General features: G+C 37.8%; 2 protein-coding genes across 2 annotated transcripts in view; both read right to left on the reverse strand.

Moving 5' to 3' along the window:
- gramd1bb (GRAM domain containing 1Bb) overlaps positions 1 to 1,545 on the reverse strand; it is a 196,670-nt gene extending 195,125 nt beyond the window's left edge. The window contains exon 1 of the mRNA XM_055174424.2: positions 1,341 to 1,545. Within this exon, the coding sequence (XP_055030399.2) occupies positions 1,341 to 1,477 (137 nt within the window). The 5' untranslated portion in view covers positions 1,478 to 1,545. The remainder of the gene's footprint in view (positions 1 to 1,340) is intronic.
- An 8,138-nt stretch (positions 1,546 to 9,683) lies between these two features.
- Positions 9,684 to 25,185, reverse strand: part of clmpb (CXADR like membrane protein b) — a 92,536-nt gene continuing 77,034 nt past the window's right edge. The window contains exons 4-7 of the mRNA XM_073853427.1: positions 23,727 to 23,894; positions 18,302 to 18,431; positions 14,075 to 14,209; positions 9,684 to 13,430 (exon numbers count right to left, since the gene is read on the reverse strand). Coding sequence (XP_073709528.1) covers positions 13,091 to 13,430; positions 14,075 to 14,209; positions 18,302 to 18,431; positions 23,727 to 23,894 — 773 coding nt within the window. The 3' untranslated portion in view covers positions 9,684 to 13,090. The remainder of the gene's footprint in view (positions 13,431 to 14,074; positions 14,210 to 18,301; positions 18,432 to 23,726; positions 23,895 to 25,185) is intronic.

Here is a 25,185-nt window from a genome sequence, read left to right on the forward strand (position 1 = left end):
ATGATTGTTTATATAAGTTATGTAAAGTTATCACAGGTCAAAATTTAAAGTGCACCTATTTTATTGCTAATAAACAACGTTATTTTGTGAATTTGGTATATTACAATGTGTTCGGGTGGTTTATACGGAGCCCCTAAGGAGACATGAAGCAAAAATAAATAAAGTTTAGTTTTGCGTGCGTACGTGAAACTATTGCGTGCGCACGTGAAACTTTCACGTTTAGTTTCATTTTTAGCGTGCTCACGTGAATCTATCATGTGCGGACACGAAAGTTTCACGTGAGCACGCAAAACGAAACTTTTTAAAAAAATTCTGCACATGAAGATTTGCGTGAGCACAGGAAAGTAAAACTTAGATTTTTTAAAATGAAATGTCACCTTAGGGGCTCGGTAGGTTTATGGTTCAAAAACACATTATTGTCCACATACTGTACATTTTTGTATCTCCAGATATACTGCTTCCCTCAAACGCTTTGATTTTGTACAAAACGCATGGATTTTAAGAGCTCTGTGTTTCTGATTGGCCAGCTAATCTGTACGTTGACGGAACAGCTAATCAAACATCAGACGGAAATGTGACGCTCCTTACCATGTTTGAAAGATTCGCTTACTATGCAATGCTAACAGGAGTTAACTTACAGGCTGTGAGTCCAAGCGTGAGGAATCGATGATAATGATAACGTCGGTCTTGTCTACGTCAACAGGCCTAGGAAGTAAACTATTGCCTACAATCCGTGTGTTTGTTGTAGTACAAGAAAAGAGATTTACGTTGGAGACGATAACTCGCGTCATCGTTTACTTATATTGTTAACATGTACTAATACACACTTACACACCAAAGAAAATTTAAAAACGCGAACCGGATCATAGGTGCTTTTTAAAACAGTAGGTTGAATTGACTTGCTAAACCCAGTTTTAACTTTATGCTGCATTTTTTTTACAGTGCGCGGCAGTGTCCACAACTTTTTCATTTTTACAACTTTAAAGTCCACTCAAACAAGTGCACCTTCCCCAACACGAATGCACATCCATCCCAACAGCACGTCAAATTTATTAACAATTCATCTTATTTCATTAAATTCAACATAACATCTTTGTTAATATCTCTGTTAGCGTGCATGTAACATCCTGTACATTGCAACATAATGTTTGTGCATGTGGCCATAATAACACCACCAACAACAGCAACTACCATTATTGAAAAAGTTATTAATACAAATAATTATGTCCAATCATTATGAATATCAATATACTGTGTTTTATGCTCAAGGAGTATGAATTTCTCACACAGTACTCTGTTTTTACTTTGCAAAGCAATTTTGTAGTGTAACGGTCTCTTACCTCTGCTGTTTTCTGTACTTTCCGGGTGAGCTGCTGGATTTCTGGAGATGGGTGAAGGGTCTCAGGGCGTTCCTTAGCAAACTGTCCTCAGACGCCTCTTCCAGCCTCAGCTGCGGTATAAGGTGTCCAAACGCCATGTATTCAAACCTCCCGTCTCTCTTCCTTGCAAGATATCACTTTTAGATTTTAGGATTGAAAGACGAGTTGTCTAGTTTTGATCATGCAGCTGTCATTGTGTCTTGTGTGAAGGGACACAACACACATTCTCCATCCATGACAGGGCAGCAGGTGTTAAGCTCTCTCATCAGCTCAATGAAGAGCAGTGCACAGTGAATGGATTACTGGAGAAACTGATGTGTGTCAAGAGCATCGCACACCGACTCCTGTGAGGGTTTGAGTATCAGCTGAATTTAAAGAAATAGTTCACCCAAAAATATAGTTCTTCTTCATCTCTTTTCAGTTTTCTTTTTTACTTCTTTTCTTTCAGAGAAACACTGCAGGAGAAGATATGATATAGATTAATGTATTGTGCATGCAACGTGCGGTGACGCAATAAGCGTCTGGTCCGAACTTTACTTCCGGTTTCTGTTTTTTTAATGGTCTGACTAGTTGCTGAAACTGAACTCTTAAACAAATACCTCGTTGAAAATAACAAATGTTTTGGGTTCTTATGTAATCTACGTGTTGTTTATTTTGCCTGTTATATAAATAAACTACTTTAAAAGGACTTTGTTGTTATTTATTCTTCGCAGAGTTTACCGGAAGTTACGTGATGACCACGCAAGCTGCGTGTTTATGTTGTTACTGCTGAAACCATCTATAGTTTGTTTATCCGGAGTAGCAGTGGAGTTTTGCGCGTGTGTTTGTTTAACGCTGGATTTCATTGAAAAGTCCCAACCGGGTTATGAGTTGCATTAAGTAAGTAAGACTTCTGTGTTATGTTGGAAATAGATATGTAAGTGCATATTATATAAACAACACGAACATGTATATTGAATCAATATCCAGTCAGTGTTGTATAAAGTGTTGACTTGGACTCGCTCCTCCCGCAACTAGTAACTCCTCCTTCCAATTTTTTTCGGATGTTAGCGGAAAGATTCTGTAAAGCTAATTTGTCTTTTATAAATCTGATTAAACTAAAGACTCTTCGGAGATATGAAAGATTTAATACTACTCTATAGGTACTCCAGATTAACTTTAGATACGCAGAAACAGGGTGTGTTATGGATGTTTTAAAGGGACACAAGGCAGCATTTTTATGTTAATAAATCACCTTCGTAAGTCAGTATATGGTTAAATGACTCATTTCTGGACGAATGAAGACTCTCTCGCCCACCCCTACCGTCTGTAGGAAGAATACCCCATTTGCAAGTTCGCTGTATCCGACCCGGTGTCCTTCAGTCTCGCAAAGTCTCAGATATCGCGAGAAGCAGGATCACTTTACGGCAAACAACACAGAGGCAGGTGAGCTAAACACGGCTAGGGATTGTTGCAAATGGCAGAGCCGGGGAAGAAGCATCGAAAACCCTTAACGGAAGGAAAACATAACTGGATTGGAAATAAGCTGATAAACTTGGTTCCGAGGGGGGAGGGACAACAGTTCGTTTTTACGACAGTGTGTTTGAAAGCATTTACTTTCAGACACTAGGGGGAGCTCGTAGAGAAATATTACGCAGACTTGCCTGGTTTCCCTTTAAACAACATGATTTTGAATTTGATTTAAACTAGAAATTCTCATCAATTACCACCATCAGTTTTAAACCAAAGTAAGTCGCGCCACAAGGCGGAAATGTTTGCAATGCCTCCGCACAGTTATTGCATTCATGCAAGACTAAAATCCTTTTTTCTTGAATAGGGAAAGACACAATTTAAAAATTTAAATCACAATTAAACAATTTTTGACCAACAATTGAACCAGACATCAACCGTCTGTAACATAAGTTACATATCTGCTGTTTCCAGGGTTGCCAGGTTTTTACAGCAAAACCTACCCAGTTGCTCATCAAAACTAGCCCAATTGTGTTTTAAGGAGTGTGGGTGGTGTCCTCCAAATAAAAATCACATTGCATTAAAACTTTTATAAGATCTGCGTTTTTTGGCAGGATTTATCTGCTAAAATTCACATTCCTGCGGCTAAATATCAGATTAGTCACTTCAACCTGCGGACATGAATGACAGCACACAGTAACAGTGTTAAAGTAGCCTAATTACATAAGAAACCCGAGGAGTTGGCAACCACCACAGTTTCTTGAGCTCAAACTGTGCCAAAATCACCTTTATCAAGGTCATTTCAGCTAGCCTACTAAGTATTCGCACAGATTGGCGTTCCCCTCCCTCAGAGAATCGTCAGTCTTTATTGATTGATGATTGGTTCTTTTTACTGGAAAGTGGGACTTTAGTCTGTGCGACCTTAAAATATTTTGGGAGCATTTGTGCGACTGCCCATTTTGTTGTGACGCGAGTTGATTGTGATCCTGCGTGCTGGCGCTGTCCCAGGTTCAGTGTTCTCTCCAACGTTACATAACCAATCAAATTTAACCATTAAGTTCTTGCGTTTAATGAAGACCGCAGATTGGCTAATATGAGCGTCAGTCATTCCTTGTTGCCGTGAAGCGCGGAAATGTGAAAAGACGAACGCGTCGCGAGCATGACGAGAGCGAGCCGATTACAGCCAATGTTATTACTGTATTTTTTGACGACGATCCGGATTCAAATGTAACTCCACCACCGGAAAATACGAGTTGACATTAAACCTTTCAGAGAGAGTGGCTTAAAGATTTCGAGTGTCTCCGCTATGAAAATGTAACTTACTGTGTTTACTGTAAATCCTGTAAAACGGCGTTAATGGCGGAATCAAAACATTTTAAGCGGCAGACGTACCTTGCTTAAACATGGCGAAAGTGCCAAAAACACAAGACGTGTCATGACAAATGTGTTTATTATTGATGGAGACACCGACCTGTCTGTCAAAGTGTGTTTGATGGTGTATGTGCGCATGCGCTGGTGAATGGACATTCGACAAACATCCTTGTGGTCCATGTTGCTGTGGAATACGACAATGCTGATGGTATGTTTTTGTTGTATTTTTTAAAACATTGCCTAGTAGTAAAAGCATCCTGGTAATGCAGTTATCAATACCAATATATATTAGCCTTCTATATTAGGGTCACTTTTGTAATGTCACAATTAATCAGTGTTTTACGTCTTTGCTAGATTTTCTATGTTAATCTTAATCATGTTACCTGTAGTTGTTAAATTATTATTGCTGCTATACTATTTCAACAGCATTTGGGTATTAATTTAGGAATTTATGCAGCAAAAAGAAAAATAGAAGACCAACTTTTAAATGCTGGCCATAGGATGTGTAAAGCCCTCTGGTGGTGTTTTATTTCTAATAAAATAAATCTATTAACATTTACATTGTAGTTGTGGTGCTTTTTAATTTTTGGATGGATGCGCCTAAATTTTTGCTGGTGCTCCTAACTCTTTAAAGTTGGGAGCACCAGTGCTACCAAATAAAAAAGTTAATTTTGAGCCCTGCAATAGGCAACATGATCTCACGGAAAGTTGTGTTATAGTCACGCAAAAATTGATTAATTTATTCATGTCCATGGCACGGAATTCAGCTTTTTTATGCCTTGAGCACGAATGTCTTTTTCATGTCATTTTATGTATTGTTTTCTCTTTTTTAAATCATTGTCGCTTGGGGTTGGGGTTAGATTTGGGGTTTGGGTTAGGATGTACTTTTATGTATTGTTTTCTACATGTTTTTCTTTTGCTTTTAAACTATTCTCGCTTAGAGTTTGGGTTATAGTTGGGGTTTGGGTTAAGATGTCTAAAAACAAAAAGTGATTCTAACCCCAACCATCAATGGTAAGACAATAGGAAAAAAACAACGAGAAAACAAAACATAAAATGAAACGAAAAAGAAAGTTGTGAAGCTGAATTTCGTGCCATGCACACAAATAAATTAACGACTTTCTGTGAGATCAGTCTGCAATAGGAGTGCTCAATCTTGTTATATTCAATATCTTTGCATTAAACAGAAAAAGTACAAATGATCTTTCTTGCTGTAAATTAACTTACTTCCTACACTAATTTACAGTAAAATGACACAGTATACTATTACTACTTCACCAGTGTCCCAGTTAACTGCTTTATTACATTAGCTAGCATTATGTGTCCCATATCTCTCTTTGGTCTCTTATTTCTATTACAATAATTTCAACATAACAGCTTTGTCGGTTCCCTATAGCTCAGCTCGTGAAGCATGATGCTATCAACACCAAGGTCATGAGATCAATTCCCAGAGAATGCACGTACAGAAAAAAAAACGTATTGCTTGAATGCACTGTAAATCACTTTGAACAGGCTAAAACATTTTTTGAACACAGAGCCATTTATTACCTTAAGCCTACTGTAATGCAGCTTTACTTTCACATCATTTCCTCTCTCATCAGTCACTAACCTAAAAAACTATAATTAGGGTGAAATCTTCAATGTACTTTTCACAAATGGGCCACAGGTCTCTGGTGACAGCCCACTAAAACCGAGCTATTAATCTTTAGAAATGTAAAACCCGAGGCAAGCCGACCCGGTGAGCTCAATGAGCCACTGTACCGTATTTCCCTGATCTGACAGAGTCACGTTTACTCTCGACGAACCACGAATGAAGGGTGAGCAAGCGGATCGACGTCTGACATGTACGTTTTTAAAAGAGAAGATCATGCAGAAAGACAGTTAAATATAACATCCCATTAACTACTCCATTTAACTTTATAGTTGCATAATTAGACGACTCTACAGACGGTGAAATGTGCTTTAATTTGGGTCACAAAATGCTGTCTTCATCATCTATACTGTCACACGGGACCAGAAAGTGACAAATAGATAAAAACAGATGTTGTTGTTGTTCATAACTAAACATTGTTAAAACTTTTTCACAATTGTTTATCTTTAAAGGCGGGGTGCATGATCTCTGAAAGCCAATGTTGACATTTAAATCACCTAAACAAACACGCCCCTACACCAATAGAATCTGGACCTTCTTTTGATAGACCCGCCCCACTGTCGGTTAGTAGACACTGATTGGCTACAAGTGTGTTTTGGTACGCGGTCCGACTATCTTTTCCAAACTATTTTTCCAAAATCATGCATCCCGCCTTTAAAGCTGTTTTTGCGTTTTAATGAGATGTTTTAGTTAGATTTTTTTTTACACAAGATCAGCGGTTTCCAAACTGGGGGTGGGGGGGCTCAAGATGGTGCCAGGGGGCCCCAGTTTTATGTTATTTTATAAAATACATTACTTTATAATGAATTCTTTGTAATCAATCCTCAGAAAAATATTACTTCTAACCAACAGCACTACATTTTATCATTTAATATGTTTTGTTAAAGTTTGAGATTGTTTTATGTCATGAATTTTCTATTGGGGGGGCTGTGAAGGTATGCACCCTACAGGGGGACGCACTCCGAAAAGTTTGAGAACCACAGGCCTAGAAGAACTGAGAAGAGCTTTAAATGATTCTTCGGTGACTCAGTTTACTGAAAATCTTGCTTGTGGTAACAGTGTACATTATGTGATGTTTGTTTAATAAGCAAATTACAGGTAAAATCAAAATGATCCCAGTTACATAACTCATCTTTCATATTTTATTGTTTATTGTATTATTATCTGGGTTCACTCAAAAATTTCAAACACTAGGGTGCAGAGTTTCACTAGAAATGTACAAGTGTGCCTGAGCTTGTGACTGAGTGCACAGAAATCACACCCAAGTGCATCCTTGTTAAAACGGTTTAATTAAACAATTAGGCCTATAAAACCACAGCATTTTTAAAGGCAAAATATGTAAGATTTTTGCATAAAATATCTAAAAATTACCAGCAACAGTGTATTATATTTTGTTCAAATGTCTACCACTATACATTATCCTAATAATGAGAGAGTTTAAATTCAGAGAATTTGCTTTTTTAACCCGCGGTCCATAGGGTCACTTGAAGTCATGTCTGGGTTATCCTTAATTTGTGATTTTGCGACCTTAAAGGATTAGTCCATTTTCTTAAAAAAAAATCCAGATAATTTACTCACCATCATGTCATCCAAAATGTTGATGTCTTTCTTTGTTCAGACGAAAAGAAATTATGTTTTTTGAGACAACATTACAGGATTTTTCTCATTTTAATGGACTTTAATGGAACCCGACACTTAACATTTAACTTAACTCAACACTTAACAGTTTTTTTCAACTAAGTTTCTAAGGACTCTAAATGATCCCAAACGAGGCATAAGGGTCTTATCTAGCTAAACAATTGTCATTTTTGGCAAGAAAAATTTAAAATATGCACTTTTAAACCATAACTTCTCGTCTATCTCTGGTCCTGTGACGCGCCAGCACAACCTTACGCAATACGTCATCACGTCAAGAGGTCACGGATGGCGAATGTGAAACTACACCCCAGTGTTTACAAGTGTGAAGAAAGAGGATCGTTCCAACGTTGTTGTATGTGGAATGATACTAATTAAAGGAATAGTCTACTCATTTTCAATATTAAAATATGTTATTACCTTAACTAAGAATTGTTGATACATCCCTCTATCATCTGTGTGCGTGCACGTAAGCGATGGAGCGCGCTGCGACGCTTCGATAGCATTTAGCTTAGCCCCATTCATTCAATGGTACCATTTAGAGATAAAGTTAGAAGTGACCAAACACATCAACGTTTTTCCTATTTAAGACGAGTAGTTATACGACCAAGTTTGGTGGTACAAAATAAAATGTAGCGCCTTTCTAAGCGGATTCAAAAGAGGAACCACACCCCATGGCGCAATAGCACCCCTGGGAGCACCCCGACTCGCCTGAAAAGTCCGCTCCCCTTCTCACTCTCATAATGGGAGAGGGAGGGTGTTACTGCGCCGAGTCGAAGTACTCCCAAAAGTGCCACCACTCCACAAAACATAGTTCCTCTCCCAAATCCGCCCAGAAAAGCGCCACGTTTCACCCTGTACCACCAAACCTGCTCGCATAACCACTCGTCCCAAACAGGAAAAACGTTGATGTGTTTGGTCACTTCTGGCTTTGTCTCTGGATGGTGCGGTTGGGTGAATGGGGCTGAGCTGGGTGCTGTCGGGGCGTGGCGGCGCGCTCCGGCGCTTGCGTGCACGCACACAGATGGTGGAGGGATGTATCAACAATTCTTAGTTAAGGTAATAACATATTTTAATATTGAAAATGAGTAGACTATTCCTTTAATGTCTTTGTGTCAGTTTATTGTTTAAAATGGTCCGCAAATGTGCATTTAATATATGTGACATGTGACCTTTCTATGTCACTATGCAATTACATGAGGTTGTGCTGGTGCTTCACAGGACCGGAAATAGACGAGAAGTTGTGGTTTAAAAGTGCATATTTTTTATTTGTCTTGTCAAAAATAACCATTGTTTAGCTAGATCTTATCTTACCCTTATGGCTTGTTTGGGATCGTTTAAAGTCCTTTGAAACTCCGTTGAAACTGCAATTTTAAACTGTTACGTGTTGGGGTCATTAAAGTCCATTAAAATGAGAAAAATCCTGGAATGTTTTCCTCAAAAAACATAATTTCTTCTCGACTGAACAAAGAAAGACATCAACATTTTGGATGACATGGTGGTGAGTAAATTATCTGGATTTTTTAAAGAATTAATTATGTAAGTTCTTTTACTGTATATTGCATTTCTGTCAAGAGATCTTTCTAAAAGATGCTCCTTTAACAACCTATTTATTTTGTTGTTCGAACAACTTGCAAAAATGTATATATGCACATTCAACTGGTTAGTTACATTTGAACAAACCCTTTTGATGATAACTGATGTACACCATTAGCAAACCTTAGCAAATTAGCAAAGCCTATATACTTCCTATAATAGAAATGATCAGTCACATGACCATTTTTATTCATTGTGTTTTTTGTGCTTTTTATGCTTTTTTACATGCCATATGGCTTCCCTGTTAGCTACTTTGGCTGCTGATGGTTAAAATATTAAAAAGCATGTGCTCAAAGTCACAACAACAGCATAAATGTAATCATTTAAATGATAATTTACTAAATCAAGGATGCATGAAACCGAATTGAGGGAACATCATCGTTGTCTAATGATGTCACTTGTTTTACTCATTACCATGTGTCTACATAATAGCTCTAATCAAATTGCAGTACATTGTTGACAAATATTTGAATATGCCTATTTTGTTCTCATCAGAAATTTAGTGTTATTGCTAATGATGTATTAAGGTAATTTCCATTACGCAAATATTCATTCACGCAAACATGTTTTACTTTTAATTAAAAAACTGGCTGGCAAATAGCTTGTCGTTAACTTGTCATTTCATTTGCAAATGAAGTATTATTAACTCAGAGTCCGTAAAAATATACAATTTTTTACTTGTAGAGGGACATATTTACAGGAATGGATCTTTTCAAAATGAACAGACTGGTTTACAAAACTCATAAGAGAAAGATCATTTTCTTTCTTCTAAGATGGAGACTCTCAGGCAAACACCAGCTCAAGGGCCCGAAATTCTTAAAAGTAAAAATGTAACAAAAAAGTAAAAATCAAACTTACAGAGATGATAGACATATTTACACTTATATATTCAGCTGTATACAGGTACCTGTATGAACACAGAAGCAAAGCATTCCCGATATCCCGTAGGCCATAACATGCAATCCCTTTTACCCTTTAAATTTCCTTTTACACATACTGCTACAGTTTCCATGATGAGTCAAAGAAGCTATTTTGAAAGCAACCATGTCGGATAACAATGACCGAATAAAGGCTATACAGTCAAATACTTTGAATGTTTAAAATAATGCTTATCCCAGGTCTGAACGTCCATCCGAACTCACATCGCAATGTGAGCACCACATCAAAATGTACTGGTGGTTTTATGGGAGCGTATTCTCCATTAATATCTAAATGCTGTACCAAGATGGCTCTTTAGCCGTATTAAGTAATAATGAAAGCCACCAAACTGTCCAGCAGGCACCAAAAATGGACCAGGCTTGACTTGTTGCCAAAAAAGATGAAATAAATGACCTGAAACAAAGAAGCGGAACAGCCAGAGGATGAGTTGAACGGCTGCCCAAAAAAGCAAGACTTTTTTCCAAACTGTAAGGAGCTGCCTACGTATTTAAGTCATGCTTTAAATATTGGAAAAAGTAATACACCTTAACCAAATAGACTAAGATAAATGTCAAAAAGTATTTTGAATCAGATTCAGTACCAATTGTTACACAAAGTGTAAATCTTTAACCTTTTTGTCTTCTGGAACCACCTGGTTCGTTTGGACGTAAGGATACAGGAAAACCTCTGTGAGGTTTGGAACCGGACAACCCCGCCTGTGTTCCCTACCCTTACGTTTCCCATCGTTCACTCCTCACCCTATGTGACAGGCCATCCGTCATGCTTAATGACAACAGTCCACCCAGTCACTCCTGAAATATGTGTCTGTAGAAAACGTGTCTTTATTTATGAGGCTGGGTCAGCCAATGTATGTATGCATGTATAGGGGAAATTAACAGCAATTGGCAGAAGCAGTGTTTAAGTAAAAATAATAACCAGGTTAGTTTTGCTTCGGCATGAAAAAAAGTCGATTTGCTAGCGACCTGAAGGCCCGAAACACAAAATTGAAAAGGCGATTGTTGAGTAATTGAATCATGTAATACTTGCTCCCTTATGGCTTTGCTTTCTTAAATATGGTGGATATATAAGTAGCCATTAAAAAGGAAATTATTTATTTATTAAAGGGAGCTTAGCAGGTATGATCACTTTCAGAAAATGCATAATACCTCATCTACAGCTTTATTATGGCCTATAACTCCAATCTTCAAACGATAACTTAAAAGATATAGTGTGCATATATTTATCTGTATGTACAATATAAAACATCATCATGACTACAGAGTATACATTATTTGTGTGGCTGATGTATATGACTGCCTCTTTGTGTCAGAGCGTTCTCCTTCTCCACCGACAGGACTTCAGAGGCTCCCAGCACATCCATTGTGAAGAAAACAAATCTCAGGGGTAGACGTTTCTGCGAAGGCACACGATACAGGCAACTTGTCTATTTCAAGTCTCAAAAATGCACCATGCAAGGTCTTCCCGGGGGTTCGGATACACGGCTAATAGAGAAAGTTTTTGACAGAGCTCGGCGGAGGAAGCCGCAGGATGTCTGACACAAAAAGGCAACCATTTTGGGATGGTACCATAGTGTATACGTGAACCCACACGGCCTCCCAACTAGGATGCAGAAGTGTTCAGTACTTATAATGACATAATCCCTGTTATGTCATTTTCTTTAAGTGTCCACAGTACTGTGAGATTATAGTCAAAAGTTACTTGTGCCTCATATGTTATCATGTATGACTGCTGGGTATTCTAGAAAAGAAAGACCAAATGTTTCGTCTTAAAAACATTCATAGTATCCATGACAGATTTTGGTTTCAGTACCACTGTAAATTAAAGCTGTAACAAATACAAACTGAAGCAAAGCTTTCCAATGAGACCGCAAACTTTCTGTCACAGACCTGCACTCCATACTGTACACAAATTTGACCACAAATACTTATATGAGTGTGAAAGATCACAGATCAGTATATTTTGCATGTGCTGCCTGCGTTGCGTACCACCATTCACTTAAGAAATAATGCAAATCAGGTAACAAAACAAACCTGCCCCCCCAAAAAAAGGGGGGAATACATTTTGCACAGTGCAGTAGTCCTCCACTATTATGGGACTGTAGCATCTGGAGCATCGCACCACCAAATAATAAATGTACACTATATGGCATGTCTATATATGCCTATAATAATAATGCTCTTCTCTATAATTTGATTATCACACGAATGGTAATGATTGCCGAACATAATTGAATTCTGAATAATGTGCACTCTAAAATTCAGCCGAAAGCAAGTGTGTTTGCTATTAAAACTATGACAATGACCTAAATTAAGTATGCATGGAAGAGCACAACACTAGCGCATTATAGTACTGCAGGCAAAGTGGTGCAACCAATTAGTGAATTCATTGAAGTGTCCGAGTCTTTCTGTGTCATTCAAGTCATTTTTCCAGCCCCTCCGTGTGTCCCCCTTTTTGGTGGTTATCGGGGCCGGGGCCAACGTTTGCAGTGCATTCTGGAAAACGATGGATAGGAATTTCGTGGAAGTATGAACAGGTTATATTTTCCTAGCAGCAACAAGCAGCTCTCGGATAATATCCTTTCTCTTTAGATGGAGATCTGGTCGTTCCTTTATCGCATCGTGTTTCATAAACCCAACCTGCCCTTGGTCCTTTAGCCTCTCTGATTCAATAAATAAATAAACTGCACTTGGGGAAATCATTCCAGCCCACTGCCCACAACGCTTCCAAAGCTTTAAGAGTTCAAAGGAGGAAAAAAAGTAAAAAAAGGCCTGCTTGCGCCTGGTGATCAAAAGAAAGAGAGAGAAACAAAGAAAAACCAGACTAAATATTTTTCCTCTCTTATTTTAATACGTCAGAAGGGGGCAAGCATGTTGTATATTCCTCTTTGTAAATATGCATTCAATTTTTTAGCTTTAATATGATTGATTTTATTTTGAATTACATACTTTATTTATTTATTTATGACTTTTTATAGTACATTTTTGTTTTTCTCCCCGATCCTAGGTGCAACTTTTGGAAGAGTCACTGTGGGTTTCCCATATAGGTTGGGTTTCCTCTACACTCTCTTTATTTACACTGTCTGGAAGGCCTTGCTTTGAGCGGGCGCCATGACTCCTGCAGGAATGGTCATGTTTACTGAAGGGTTAGGTGGTCTGAATTTTGGGGTGCCAGGGGGTTCTGGGGTCTTGGGCACCACCTGCGTGTAGGCCGGGGGAGATTGGGGAAAGCTGTGGGGTTGTCCGTTTTCCTTGAGGGCTGCGACGGCGGGTGGCCGCGGACGTTGGGTTCGGGTGGCGCTGTTGTGCACCATGGACTGCGTAGAGGATGCACCAGAGCGTGAGCTACCAGAGCGGGATGAAGAGAGCGAGTTGGGCTTCACCAGCTTGGCTTTAGGGGCTTCTGCATCTTCCCTGCAAAAATGCATACATGTAGAGGTTAAGCATTGTTATTATTGTACTTCCATAATAAATAGAATATTCAAGACAAAATGTATATATTTGCCAGAATTTGTGTTACAAATTGGCAGGGGGTGAAAATAAGAGGGCTGGGTGACATCATCCACCAATAAAAATTGTTTTAGACAATACATTTTAAATATTATGACCATTCATTATTTTTTAAATTAAATAAAAAAGTCTTGTTTCTTGTTGGATGACAATACAAGCCAAGCTAAACAGATCATTTATATATCCATGAAAAGAGACTGTACTGTTCAATTGAAATCAATCTACATAAGATATGCTCCCATGTAAAGCATTTCTATGTGCATAATTTAGATAAACAACTATGGTTAAATGGTTACACACAGTGAATTCTCTATAGGTTTCAATAACAGCTGTCTCATATATATTATGGAGATTGTCCTGTACAGCTGGAGAGCTAAATGTGCCGCAGAGAGACATCTAGAACATACATGCAAACATACAGGCACATGCACGCCAGCATAGATAAAATCACATTGATAAAATCCCCCTTCCGCAGTTCATATAAGAAAGTGGTCCCATAAAACCACGATCAATACAGATCACATATGAAACACAGTGCAAAGACTCACCTAATCTCATTAGGAGTCTCCTCCTCTTCATATTTCTTTTTCTCCTTTTTGCGAAAGACAAGCCAGATGATGAGAATGAGGAGCAGGACGCCGAACGAAACGCCAACCACTGCACCAGCCACCACACCCATACCCCTCACATCTAAACATATAAGAGCAGAGGAGAAACATCTTCAGTACATTCACATTATAAGAAATATGCTTTTGGTTTGCACCTTGATCATATGACCGGCTTATAGATTACTCTTTAATTAAACTATTTACGAGATGAGTAATTTAATACAATCTCATTTAATCTGCTTTCGCTTCATTGACTTTGGGTTTAGGGGTGGAGCTTAAGTAACAAAGTCCCATTAGGTCAGGCTGTAGTCTCTTCATGGGCCCTATTTTAACAATCTAAGCGCATTGTCTAAAGCGCACGGCACACGGTCTAAACGGGCGTGTCCGCTTTTGCCACGCCGAATTTGTAAACTAAAAAACTAAGCGGAGGAAGAAACCACCAGTTTAAGATTGATATAAAAAATTGCGTGGTTTTCATTTGTATAGAAACTTGTATAGTTTTTTTTTGGTATTAAAACCTTTAAAAGTCATCTTTTAGTCATGGAAGTAAAATAAACAGGCTTTTAATCGCTGTAAATGAATGGATAGCCTACATGATCTTAAAGAATAATTTACCAATATGCAAGAAAAGTACTATAAAAATACTTTATTTGTAACAAACAGGAGATAAAGAATTGACAAACATGTGGAGAGCCTTCAGCACTCTGACACCGCCATGAGTGCTTTGAAAAGCATTACTTAAAACTTGATAACCTGCGCGAGGACGTGGATGTACTGAAGAGCTATTTATTTACATAATTTCAATTACTGTTAGTTTAAATGTACTTACATTAAACAACTATACATCATTAAGAAGTGTTTTGACTTAAGATTTAGTTTTTGACCTTTATTTTAATCTGAAAATCCTAGTGACAGTAATTTCTTCATTTTTGTCAGGAGTTATGAAAATGAAAAACGGTACATACCTTTAATTTGAAATATAACCCTCAGCCGCACTCATTGATAAAAATACTCCTCCGTGATCGTAATGAAAGCACTCGATAAAACAACATCCATCTAGGCTTTTAATTCAAAGTATGCATATTTGGAGAAATATTACTTCAATTTTATATGTTTACTTCAAATTTATGCAGGGGGGGTAATATTTCACCCATTTTTATTTCAAATATGGCGATATGAGCAAGTTTGAGTCTGCAGTCATTTACACTCAGTTTGTTTCATTCATACGTGAAGCCGGAGGGCGCTAAAGTCAGAAAGTATCAAATTATCAATATGAAACTCATGAAGAAGACAGAGCTCAGCTGAGCTGTCAGTCAGACGTGAACTTGAACAGTGACCTGCAACGAGCGATCGCTGTTTTTATAATAACATGCTAATAAAGATGTTTTGATGTTTTGAAACATGGAGACAATAAACACGATTAAGATTATATATGGTTTGTCTGTATTTTTAACGCTATGTCTGTTATTTTCATAACAGTACTATATATTATAATGCTATGCTAAGCTAACAGCATAAATAGCATAAAATTGTTTATTTTCGGTCTTATTTTATGATCCAAAGCCACATCAGATCACGCATGATTGTTTAAGCACTCGACTTTTGATGTTATAAAGTGAGTTTTATTATAAATGCTTTTATTTGTAGTGTTTTGATGGTATGCTAAGCTAACGTACTAGCTGTTCTGTAAACATCTGCTGTCTGGAGATATGAGATATGTGTTTCTAGGAATAATTTCGACTTGTAAAGCTTCTTTAATGTAACGTTAAGTTTCTTTTTGTAAGAAAGGAATTTAATAAAAAGAAGGTGAATTGAGACAAAAGGAGGAAATAAAACACTAAATAAAATGTATGAGTAATTATTAATAATAATAATAAAATAAACATTTAGACAGCCATATCCAGGATTAAAAGTTGTTAATGACTAATTTGGATGCTTATTTAATGAGTCTGTTTAAAACACGGAGCAATAGGACAATAAACTTAAAGGATGTTGTGAGATATAAATAAACAAACATTAGCTTATCATTTTTGCTGTTTTCTCTAAATAAATTTACATGACATGGGTCTAAAAAACATTTCATAAAATACAGAGTTTTAGAGGTATCATCTTCAGATTTAAAACAGAACATGGTCAGACCTGTGGCTTTAACTGCAGAGCATTTCTAGATTGCTCCAAGGCAAGTTTCATTTAGATTTTCATAACAATATTTCATACATGTTTGGTGGAGTTTATAAAAAAGTATAATTTAAGCTCTCTATAACAACTTTTCTCATTATGACAGTAACTAATGTTCACCTCTTAATAAACTTCCAAGTGTCTGCTTTCAAATGAGACCAAACTTATGCTTTTAGTGCAAAGACTTCATAAACTGTATCTATTTTAGTTTGGCTATGACAGTTTTTGTGGGGGGGTTCAGAAAATGGAAAGAGGGTTAACAGGTTAAAAACGGTTCTCATCTCATCATATCCACAGGTACAAAGACATCATATACTATAAATCTTTGGGGTAGCATTAAAAAAAAAACATTTAAAAATAGATGCAATATTTGCATTTGTTTAAAGCAGTAATTCTTAAAGTGTGGTCCGCCAAACCCCCCCAGTGGTCCGCCAAAAGATGACCTAAACTAGGTGTTTAGTCTATTTTAGTTTCCTCAAAATAGTAATGCGCCAACAATGCGCTTGAACAGGTTTTCAGACCAAAACGCCTATGGGCACAAAACTGGGTGCGAATGCATTTGCTATTTAAACAACGTGGCACTAAACGTGAAAATGATAATTTCGCCGGGTTGAAACTAGCAAAAGACACTTGCGTCGCACATTGCACTGCATTGCGCCAGGTGTAAGATAGAGCCCTATATCTTTATGTCAGAAAATATATTTCTTATTTTTGTGATTTTCATAAATTTTTCACTTTGCAGAATAAATTAATAATGTATATGGTGAATTTAAAATTACATTATTGCATAAATATGTGGGTTCAATCCTAGGTAACACACATACTGATAAATCTATCTTGAATAAGTTCTGTATAGTCTAACTTAAATTAACATTAAAGTCGCTTTGGTTGAAATCTTATGCCAAAATATATATGTAAAAACCAGGACTCTCAAATTTGACAATGGCACAAAAAATTACAATTTATATTTGTTTGACAAAAAGATTTTGAAGTTATATTAGCTGGGGAACCCATATGGTAGTTACACTTTATTAAAGTCCTCATGAGATATCTAGAGAGTGAAAGCTAAGACCTAAATTAAACTAAATGAAACTTTGCAATGCAGCTACAACAACAAAATGTCTCATTCACATCAATTGTTATTATTCCGGTGCTGTGACAGATGCGGAGAGCCGGCCTAACTGCAGAGCAGTTGTCAAATGTTTACAGATCTCTCTCTGTCTTTCCTCTGGTGAGCATTAAATTCTTCTGCTTCTTCCAAAACCATTACACACAACAATGAGAAATGGCCATCTGAGCAAGACCAATGACAAATAACCACACACTGCCTTTCACTTCCCAGTGTTCACTAAAAAGTGTGTGCGTCTGTATGTGTCTGAGACAAAGAGGAGAGGGGAAAAATTGAACAAAACAACCAAGCAAAAATATTTTATCTTTAAAGGTGCAGTGTGTAGATTTTAGCGGCATCTAGCAGTGAGATTGGGCATTGCAATCCACCGCTCACCCCTCCTACAAAAGCTACAATAGCCACCACAGGACAAATATGTCGTCATCTGAGAAAACATGATCAAATGCACTCTATAAAGCACTTTGTCTGTTTAGGGCTACTTTAGAAACATGGTGGTGCAAAATGGCGACTTCCATGCAAGGGGACCCGCAGTGTATGTAGATAAAAACAGCTCATTATAAGTTAATAAAACAATGCAGTCATTATTTAAGTATTTATACACCACTGAAAACATAGTTATGTATATTATACTGCATTTCTGTCAAAAAGTTCCTCCTAAAATTAACACATTGCACCTTTAAAAGAAGCGTATATACAACAAATACAGAAAGAAAGAAATAATAAAAAAGATAGTGTGCAGTGTGGAAACAGCCTTTATCCTAAAAGTGCCATCACTGACTGATCTCAGATCAGAGTTTCATAACTTTAGCACTAATTACACCCTTCCAAAGCCCAGAGGAAGTGCTGACCTCAGAGCTGTACTCACATATTGCATTGTCACCTCGATGATGCAGTTCTCCTCCCCTACGTCATTGCTGGCGGTGCACTTGTAGACCCCTGAGCTGTCCTGTGTCAAGTTCCTCAAGGTCACAACCTCTGGGTTCTTCAGATCTGAAAATAAGAGTAACAAAATAAGATTTTTTGCTACAATCTTATTATATATTTACATTAGGCATATAATCAGAATCAGCTGATTACTGTGGGTTTACATGTTCAAGGAATTTGTTAGGTATTAAAGGGATAGTTCAACCAAAAACGATATTAAACCCATTATTTACTCACCCCCAAGCTGTCCAAGTTGCATATGTCTATCGTTTTTCAGACAAACACATTTTCGGATATTTTAGAAAATATTTTAGATCTTTCTGTTGAATAAATGTAATGTTACGGGGTCCAGCAATAGTCCACGACCTTCAAGTCCAAAAAAAGTGCGTCCATCCTTCACAAATTAAATCCAAACGGCTCCAGGATGATAAACAAAGGTCTTCTGAGGGTAATCCGTGCGGCGTTGTTGTAGAAATATCCATATTTAAAATTGTTTTAACATAATTAACTAGCTTCCGGTAGCGCCGCCATCTTAGACTCAGGAGAGAGTATTAGCGTAGTGTACGCACTTTTCTTAGTGACGTATGACACATTCGGAGGGCGGGGGGACAGAGCAGCAGCAGAGAAACCGCTGTATGCTGCGTAAGCGCTCATCCTGAATGCGGATGACTCTAAGATGGCGGCGCTACCGGAAGGTAGTTAATTGCGTTGGTGGCATTTTAAATATGGATGTTTCTACAACAACGCCGCACGGATTACCCTTAGAAGACCTTTGTTTATCATCCTGGAGCCGTTTGGATTTAATTTGTGAAGGATGGACGCACTTTTTTTGGACTTGAAGGTCGTGGACTGTTGCTGGACCCCGTGACATTGCATTTGATCAACAGAAAGATCTAAAATATTTTCTGGAGTATCCGAAGATGTGTTTGTCTGAAAAACGAGTGACATATGCAACTCGGACAGCTTGGGGGTGAGTAAATCATGGGTTTAATATCGTTTTTGGCCGAACTATCCCTTTAACAATAAAATAGAAATATTCAAAAACGAATATAAAATATAAAATCTATGGGCATTAAATATATATCGAAAAATTGGATGATATTAATAGGATAATGTGACATACTATATTTAGTGTCAATCTCTATTATGTGTCAATGTTATATAGTGGGATTTTGGAATACTGAAAACATAACTGTACACTCTAAAAAAATTATCCGTAAAAAAAAACGGATAATGTCCTGGCAGAAAATTACCGGTACCTTTTCCGTTATGTTTACAGACATTTCCGTTTATTCAAAAACTGAACATTCTGTAGATTTACAGAACATTTTCCGTAACCTTTAGTGACACTTCAATCCGCCTATGAAACACAATAATGGTGACAATCAACAACAAAGCTGCATGCCGCAATGCATGCTGGGTACCAGGATTGTAGAAAGCTTTCTCAAAATTTAATCTCACCATTGTTGAGATTTGTATCCAAAGTATTGATGTCTCTGAAGCAAAACCACAGCTGACAAATTTTCAGCCATCTTATTCAATACAGTGTGTTTTTAGATCAGCATTGCGTGTCACTCTTATACATTTCAGTTCTTTATTCTTATTTCATATGTAAATATTAGGGAGCACAACATAAAAACAACTAAGCTTATATGACATCATATACAATTCTCCTTCCTCAAGCAACAAACAAGTTGTAATTGCTACAAGCAAAAACACTGTTGCAATGCTAAAAGAGCAGAGTCAGTTTTGGAAGGTCAAGGGACAAAAGCCTAACTAAAGGAAACACTAATCACAATAGTGGTGACTTCAAATGAATCTAAAACAAACACAAACTGTAGATTTAATGTGATAAATGTTGTGGTAAATACCCATTTGACTTACACGTCACGTCAGAAAGAAGATTTGTCTACTAAATCACATTTGTCGATGTTGGAATAGTTTAACACTTGTATCTTGTTCTGACAGCATTTGTTTAGAAGTTAAACATCATCCGTGTTAGAAAATAACTCTGCAAGCAAGTTGTAATTTTAGGTTTCAAACAGAGATGGTGATAGAGAGGCAAAAGTAAAAGATTGCAGCAGGAGTTATTGCACCCTTATACCACGGGTCTGTTGAATGCTGCATATTAACGTGTGTCAATCTAATATATGACTCTGCTGGAACTCCAGCAGAAGAGATGGACAGTTAATGTTTATCCTCTGGTCCATGAGGAAGCGTCTGTGTCTGCGGCCCATGATGAAAGAGGACGCACTGAGCGTGCTCAGAACCCCTCGCACCTTCATCATTACAAGTCACTAGGACCATTACTCATCCAAAAATGACTCTTTCAAAAAAATCATCTGACTCTCTGATCCACTATGTGATGTGAATTCTGGGAGTGGTGGAGCGTTAAGCGGCAAAGAAAAGCTAATTACAGTGAGCAGGTGTTCATTGATAAGGGTGGTTAACTGTTGAGCTTGGGCAAGGGTGTGATCCAGCACGTCTGCAGAACTGCGTACGGCTAAATAGATTTGAAAACAATAGGGCTCTGATGAGCTGGTGTGTGCTGGAGAAATCGTTTGGAAACAGTGCTTGAACATTGTATAATTCTCTGTTCAGTCTGCGGATGCTATTAAAGAGTTCATCTGTTATCCAAGCAGAACCAAGTAAGATTGCATTCTAATGCATCAACTGACAAATGTGATTAAACATCTTTGGGTTGTCTGTACCACAAACGCTTTCTAAAATGTATCTATGAACTCTTTGGTGCCAATATGTACCTCTGAGGTACTAATATGCACTCTTTGGTGCCAATATGTATCTATGAACTCTCTGGTGCCAATATTTACATATGAGGTACTAATATGCACTCTTTGGTGCCAATATGTATCTATGAACTCTCTGGTGCCAATATTTACATATGAGGGAGTTATATGCACTCTTTGGTGCCAAAATGTATCTCTGAGGTACTAATAGAGTATCGGTTTCAGCAGTCAGAACATCAAACAAGCGGCTGTCGCGGTCCGCAGTAACTTCCGGTAAACTCCGCTAATAATAAATAACAACAAAGTACTTTAAACGTAGTTTATTTATATAACAAGCAAAACAACAACACATAGATTACCTAGGAAACCAAAACATTTGTTATTTTCGATGAGGCATTTGTTCAAGAGATCAGTTTAGCAACTAGTTAGACCATTAAAAAAACGAAACCGGAAGTAAGGTTCGGATCCAGACGTGTATCACGTGCGTCCGATGAAACCGTCTATATGCACTCTTTGGTGCCAATATGTGTTTATGAACTCTTTGGTGCCAATATGTGCATATGAAGTACTAATATGAACTCTTTTGGTACCAATATGTACCTATGAGGTACTAATATGCACTCTTTGGTGCCAGTATGTACCTCTGAGGTAGTTATATGCACTCGTTGGTCCCAATATGTACCTCTGAGGTACTAATATGCACTCTTTGGTGCCAATATGTACTTATGAAATCTTTGGTGCCAATATGTGCCTATGAGGTACTAATATAAACTCTTTGGTGCCAATATGTACCTATGAAATCTTTGGTGCCAATATGTGCCTATGAGGTACTAATATAAACTATTTGGTACCAATATGTATCTATGAACTCTTTGGTGCCAAAATGTATCTCTGAGGTACTAATATGCACTCTTTGGTGCCAATATACATCTATGAACTCTTTGGTGCCAATGTATGCATATGAAGTACTAATATGAACTCTTTTGGTACCAATATGTACCTATGAGGTACTAATATGCACTCTTTGGTGCCGGTATGTACCTCTGAGGTAGTTATATATACTCTTTGGTGCCAATATGTATCTATGAGGTACTAATATGAACTCTTTGGTACCAATATGTACCTCTGACGTACTAATATGCACTCTTTGGTGCCAATATGTACCTATGAGGTACTAATATGCACTGTACCTATGAAATCTTTGGTGCCAATATGTGCCTATGAGGTACTAATATAAACTATTTGGTACCAATATGTACCTATAAACTCTTTGGTGCCAATATGTGCCAATGAAGTACTAATATGAAGTCTTTTGGTACCGATATGTATCTCTGAGGTACTAATATGCACTCTTTTGGTGCCAATATGTATCTATGAACTCTTTGGTGCCAAAATGTATCTCTGAGGTACTAATATGCACTCTTTGGTGCCAATATGTGCATATGAAGTACTAATATGAACTCTTTTGGTACCAATATGTACCTATGAGGTACTAATATGCGCTCTTTGGTGCCAGTATGTACCTCTGAGGTAGTTATATGCACTCCTTGGTGCCATTATGTATCTATGAGGTACTAATATAAACTCTTTGGTACCAATATGTACCTCTGACATACTAATATGCACTCTTTGGTGCCAATATGTACCTATGAACTCTTTGGTGCCAAAATGTATCTCTGAGGTACTAATATGCACTCTTTGGTGCCAATACGTATCTATGAACTCTTTGGTGCCAAAATGTATCTATGAGGTACTAATATGCACTCTTTGGTGCCAATATGTATCTATGCACTCTTTGGTGCCAATATGTGCCTATGAAGTACTAATATGAACTCTTTTGGTACCAATATGTACCTATGAGGTACTAATATGCACTCTTTGGTGCCAATATTTACCTATGAGGTACTAATATGCACTCTTTGGTGCCAATATGTACCTATGAACACTTTGGTGCCAATATGTGCCTATGAAGTACTAATATGAACTCTTTTGGTACCAATATGTACCTATGAGGTACTAATATGCACTCTTTGGTGCCAATATTTACCTATGAGGTACTAATATGCACTCTTTGGTGCCAATATGTACCTATGAACACTTTGGTGCCAATATGTGCCTATGAAGTACTAATATGAACTCTTTGGTGCCAATATTTACCTATGAGGTACTAATATGCACACTTTGGTGCCAATATGTGCCTATGAAGTACTAATATTAAGTCTTTTTGTACCGATATGTATCTCTGCGGTACTAATATGCACTCTTTGATGCCAATATGTACATATGATGTTGTTTAGTTATCTTTTATCTTTATCTAATAACCATCTGAGGAATAATGAGCTGTCGAAATTGCTTCTCATCTCAAAGCGCCGATGTAAGCTTTGATGTAAATCTTTATCATTAAGTTTTAATAAGTCTAAGTTACCAGGCTGCTACAAACAGCACTTCTAAAGCAGTATAGATGTGCAAGGTTTACGAAATGAATGTAATTAAGACATCATCAATCACAATTGGCTTTATGTCTCAGTTTTTGGTCAGAATATGGTACTGTATGACATACACCAGACGTTATGTTAATGGTCAAGGGGACTTGATTAGCGGGTGTTGGACTCACCAATCAGGGAGAGAGGGGGGAGTTTCCCCACACTCTTGCCTTTATCCAGGACTCTCTCCCATTTGTAACGGATGGGGTCTGACCCATCAGAAGACTTGCAGCTGAGTTTGACATCACTGCCTTCTAGCAGCCTACCCTCCATCCAGCACCGGGGCTTAGATGGTTTCACTGTAAAGAAGACAACAGGAATGTGTGTTAACGTTACATTTACTAATAAACCGTTACAAAACTACTACACATGTATGCATTTGAAAGATCCAGATAGCAATTTATCAGTTGTGTTTGTTGAAAGAGATTAAGAAACAATAAAGCTATTTCTCAATAATTCAGGAAGTGTATCCTTTAATGCTCATAGTCAAAGTTGTCCCAACAACAAACAAGTTCAAAAGTTTCAAAACAGCAAACTAGTATTTCTGTTGACGAATTCAAAGAGACAATCAATCACAAGTCTGACATTTGGGGGGCCGAGGGTCAGGACTCCCATCTGACCTAACACAGCAGATCTGAACTGACAGAAGTCAAATAACAGACCCTACTACTAGCTACCGACTGGCCTCCAAACAGCCCCACTGGTATCCTGCATATCCAAGCACTGCTCTAAATTGTTCTGGGTTCAGTTATAAGGGCCTGTCCAGAGGGATCAGTCTGGGGAATGAATGGCAGACCTTTCGGCCCCAGATGATCCCGTCTATAAACACACAAACACACCAAGAACAAGTGTCTATAACCTGCATAGATTTTCTCAACACTGTTGGCACTGTGGCCTAGTGGGTACATGCGCTCTTAAGCCTAAAGTATAGGCTGTTGTTACATGTATGCGAACGTACGTGCATGGTTGAACGCACACCCTTCAAAACATAGTTTATTTGACTCGTATATGTACACAGACGTTTGACGCATGCGACAAAATGCAATGCATCTCCTGGGCTACATACTACATTCTCATGCGTGACCTACGTGTTCAATGTATGCAGGGTTTAAAAAAAATCCACACCACTTCTGATGACGCAAGCTGCGTCATGGGGACCCTCGTGTCCCCGTACAAAATGGACTATACTTTGGCTTAACACAGCAGGTTCGCAAATTTGGCTTGCTTTTCCCCATTCACAATCTTTCTTCCCCATCAAAACCCATTCTCTGTCTGCCTTTTGATAATGTGGCAAACAACAGGCTGAAAATAACATAATAATCTCTACACTAACTTGCAATGTGTTCAGATAGCAGCAGGGAGAAAAGAGAAAAGGAAAGGGAGAGATGGGGTGGTGACAGGAGGAATTATGGGAAGGCAGAATTCAGCTAATCTTCTTTGATATGTTAATAAATGAAAGAAATTCCAGCATGGATGCCCAATTTACATCAATCCATCCGCCCTTTCTCTCTTTCTCAACTTCTCATCAATTTCCAGGCCCTTTGTGGTTAGCATTCTAATCTAGCAATAAAACCATTTTGGAAATACAAT

This window comes from Misgurnus anguillicaudatus, chromosome 15 (assembly GCF_027580225.2).
Source record: "Misgurnus anguillicaudatus chromosome 15, ASM2758022v2, whole genome shotgun sequence".
Lineage (NCBI taxonomy): Eukaryota > Metazoa > Chordata > Actinopteri > Cypriniformes > Cobitidae > Misgurnus > Misgurnus anguillicaudatus.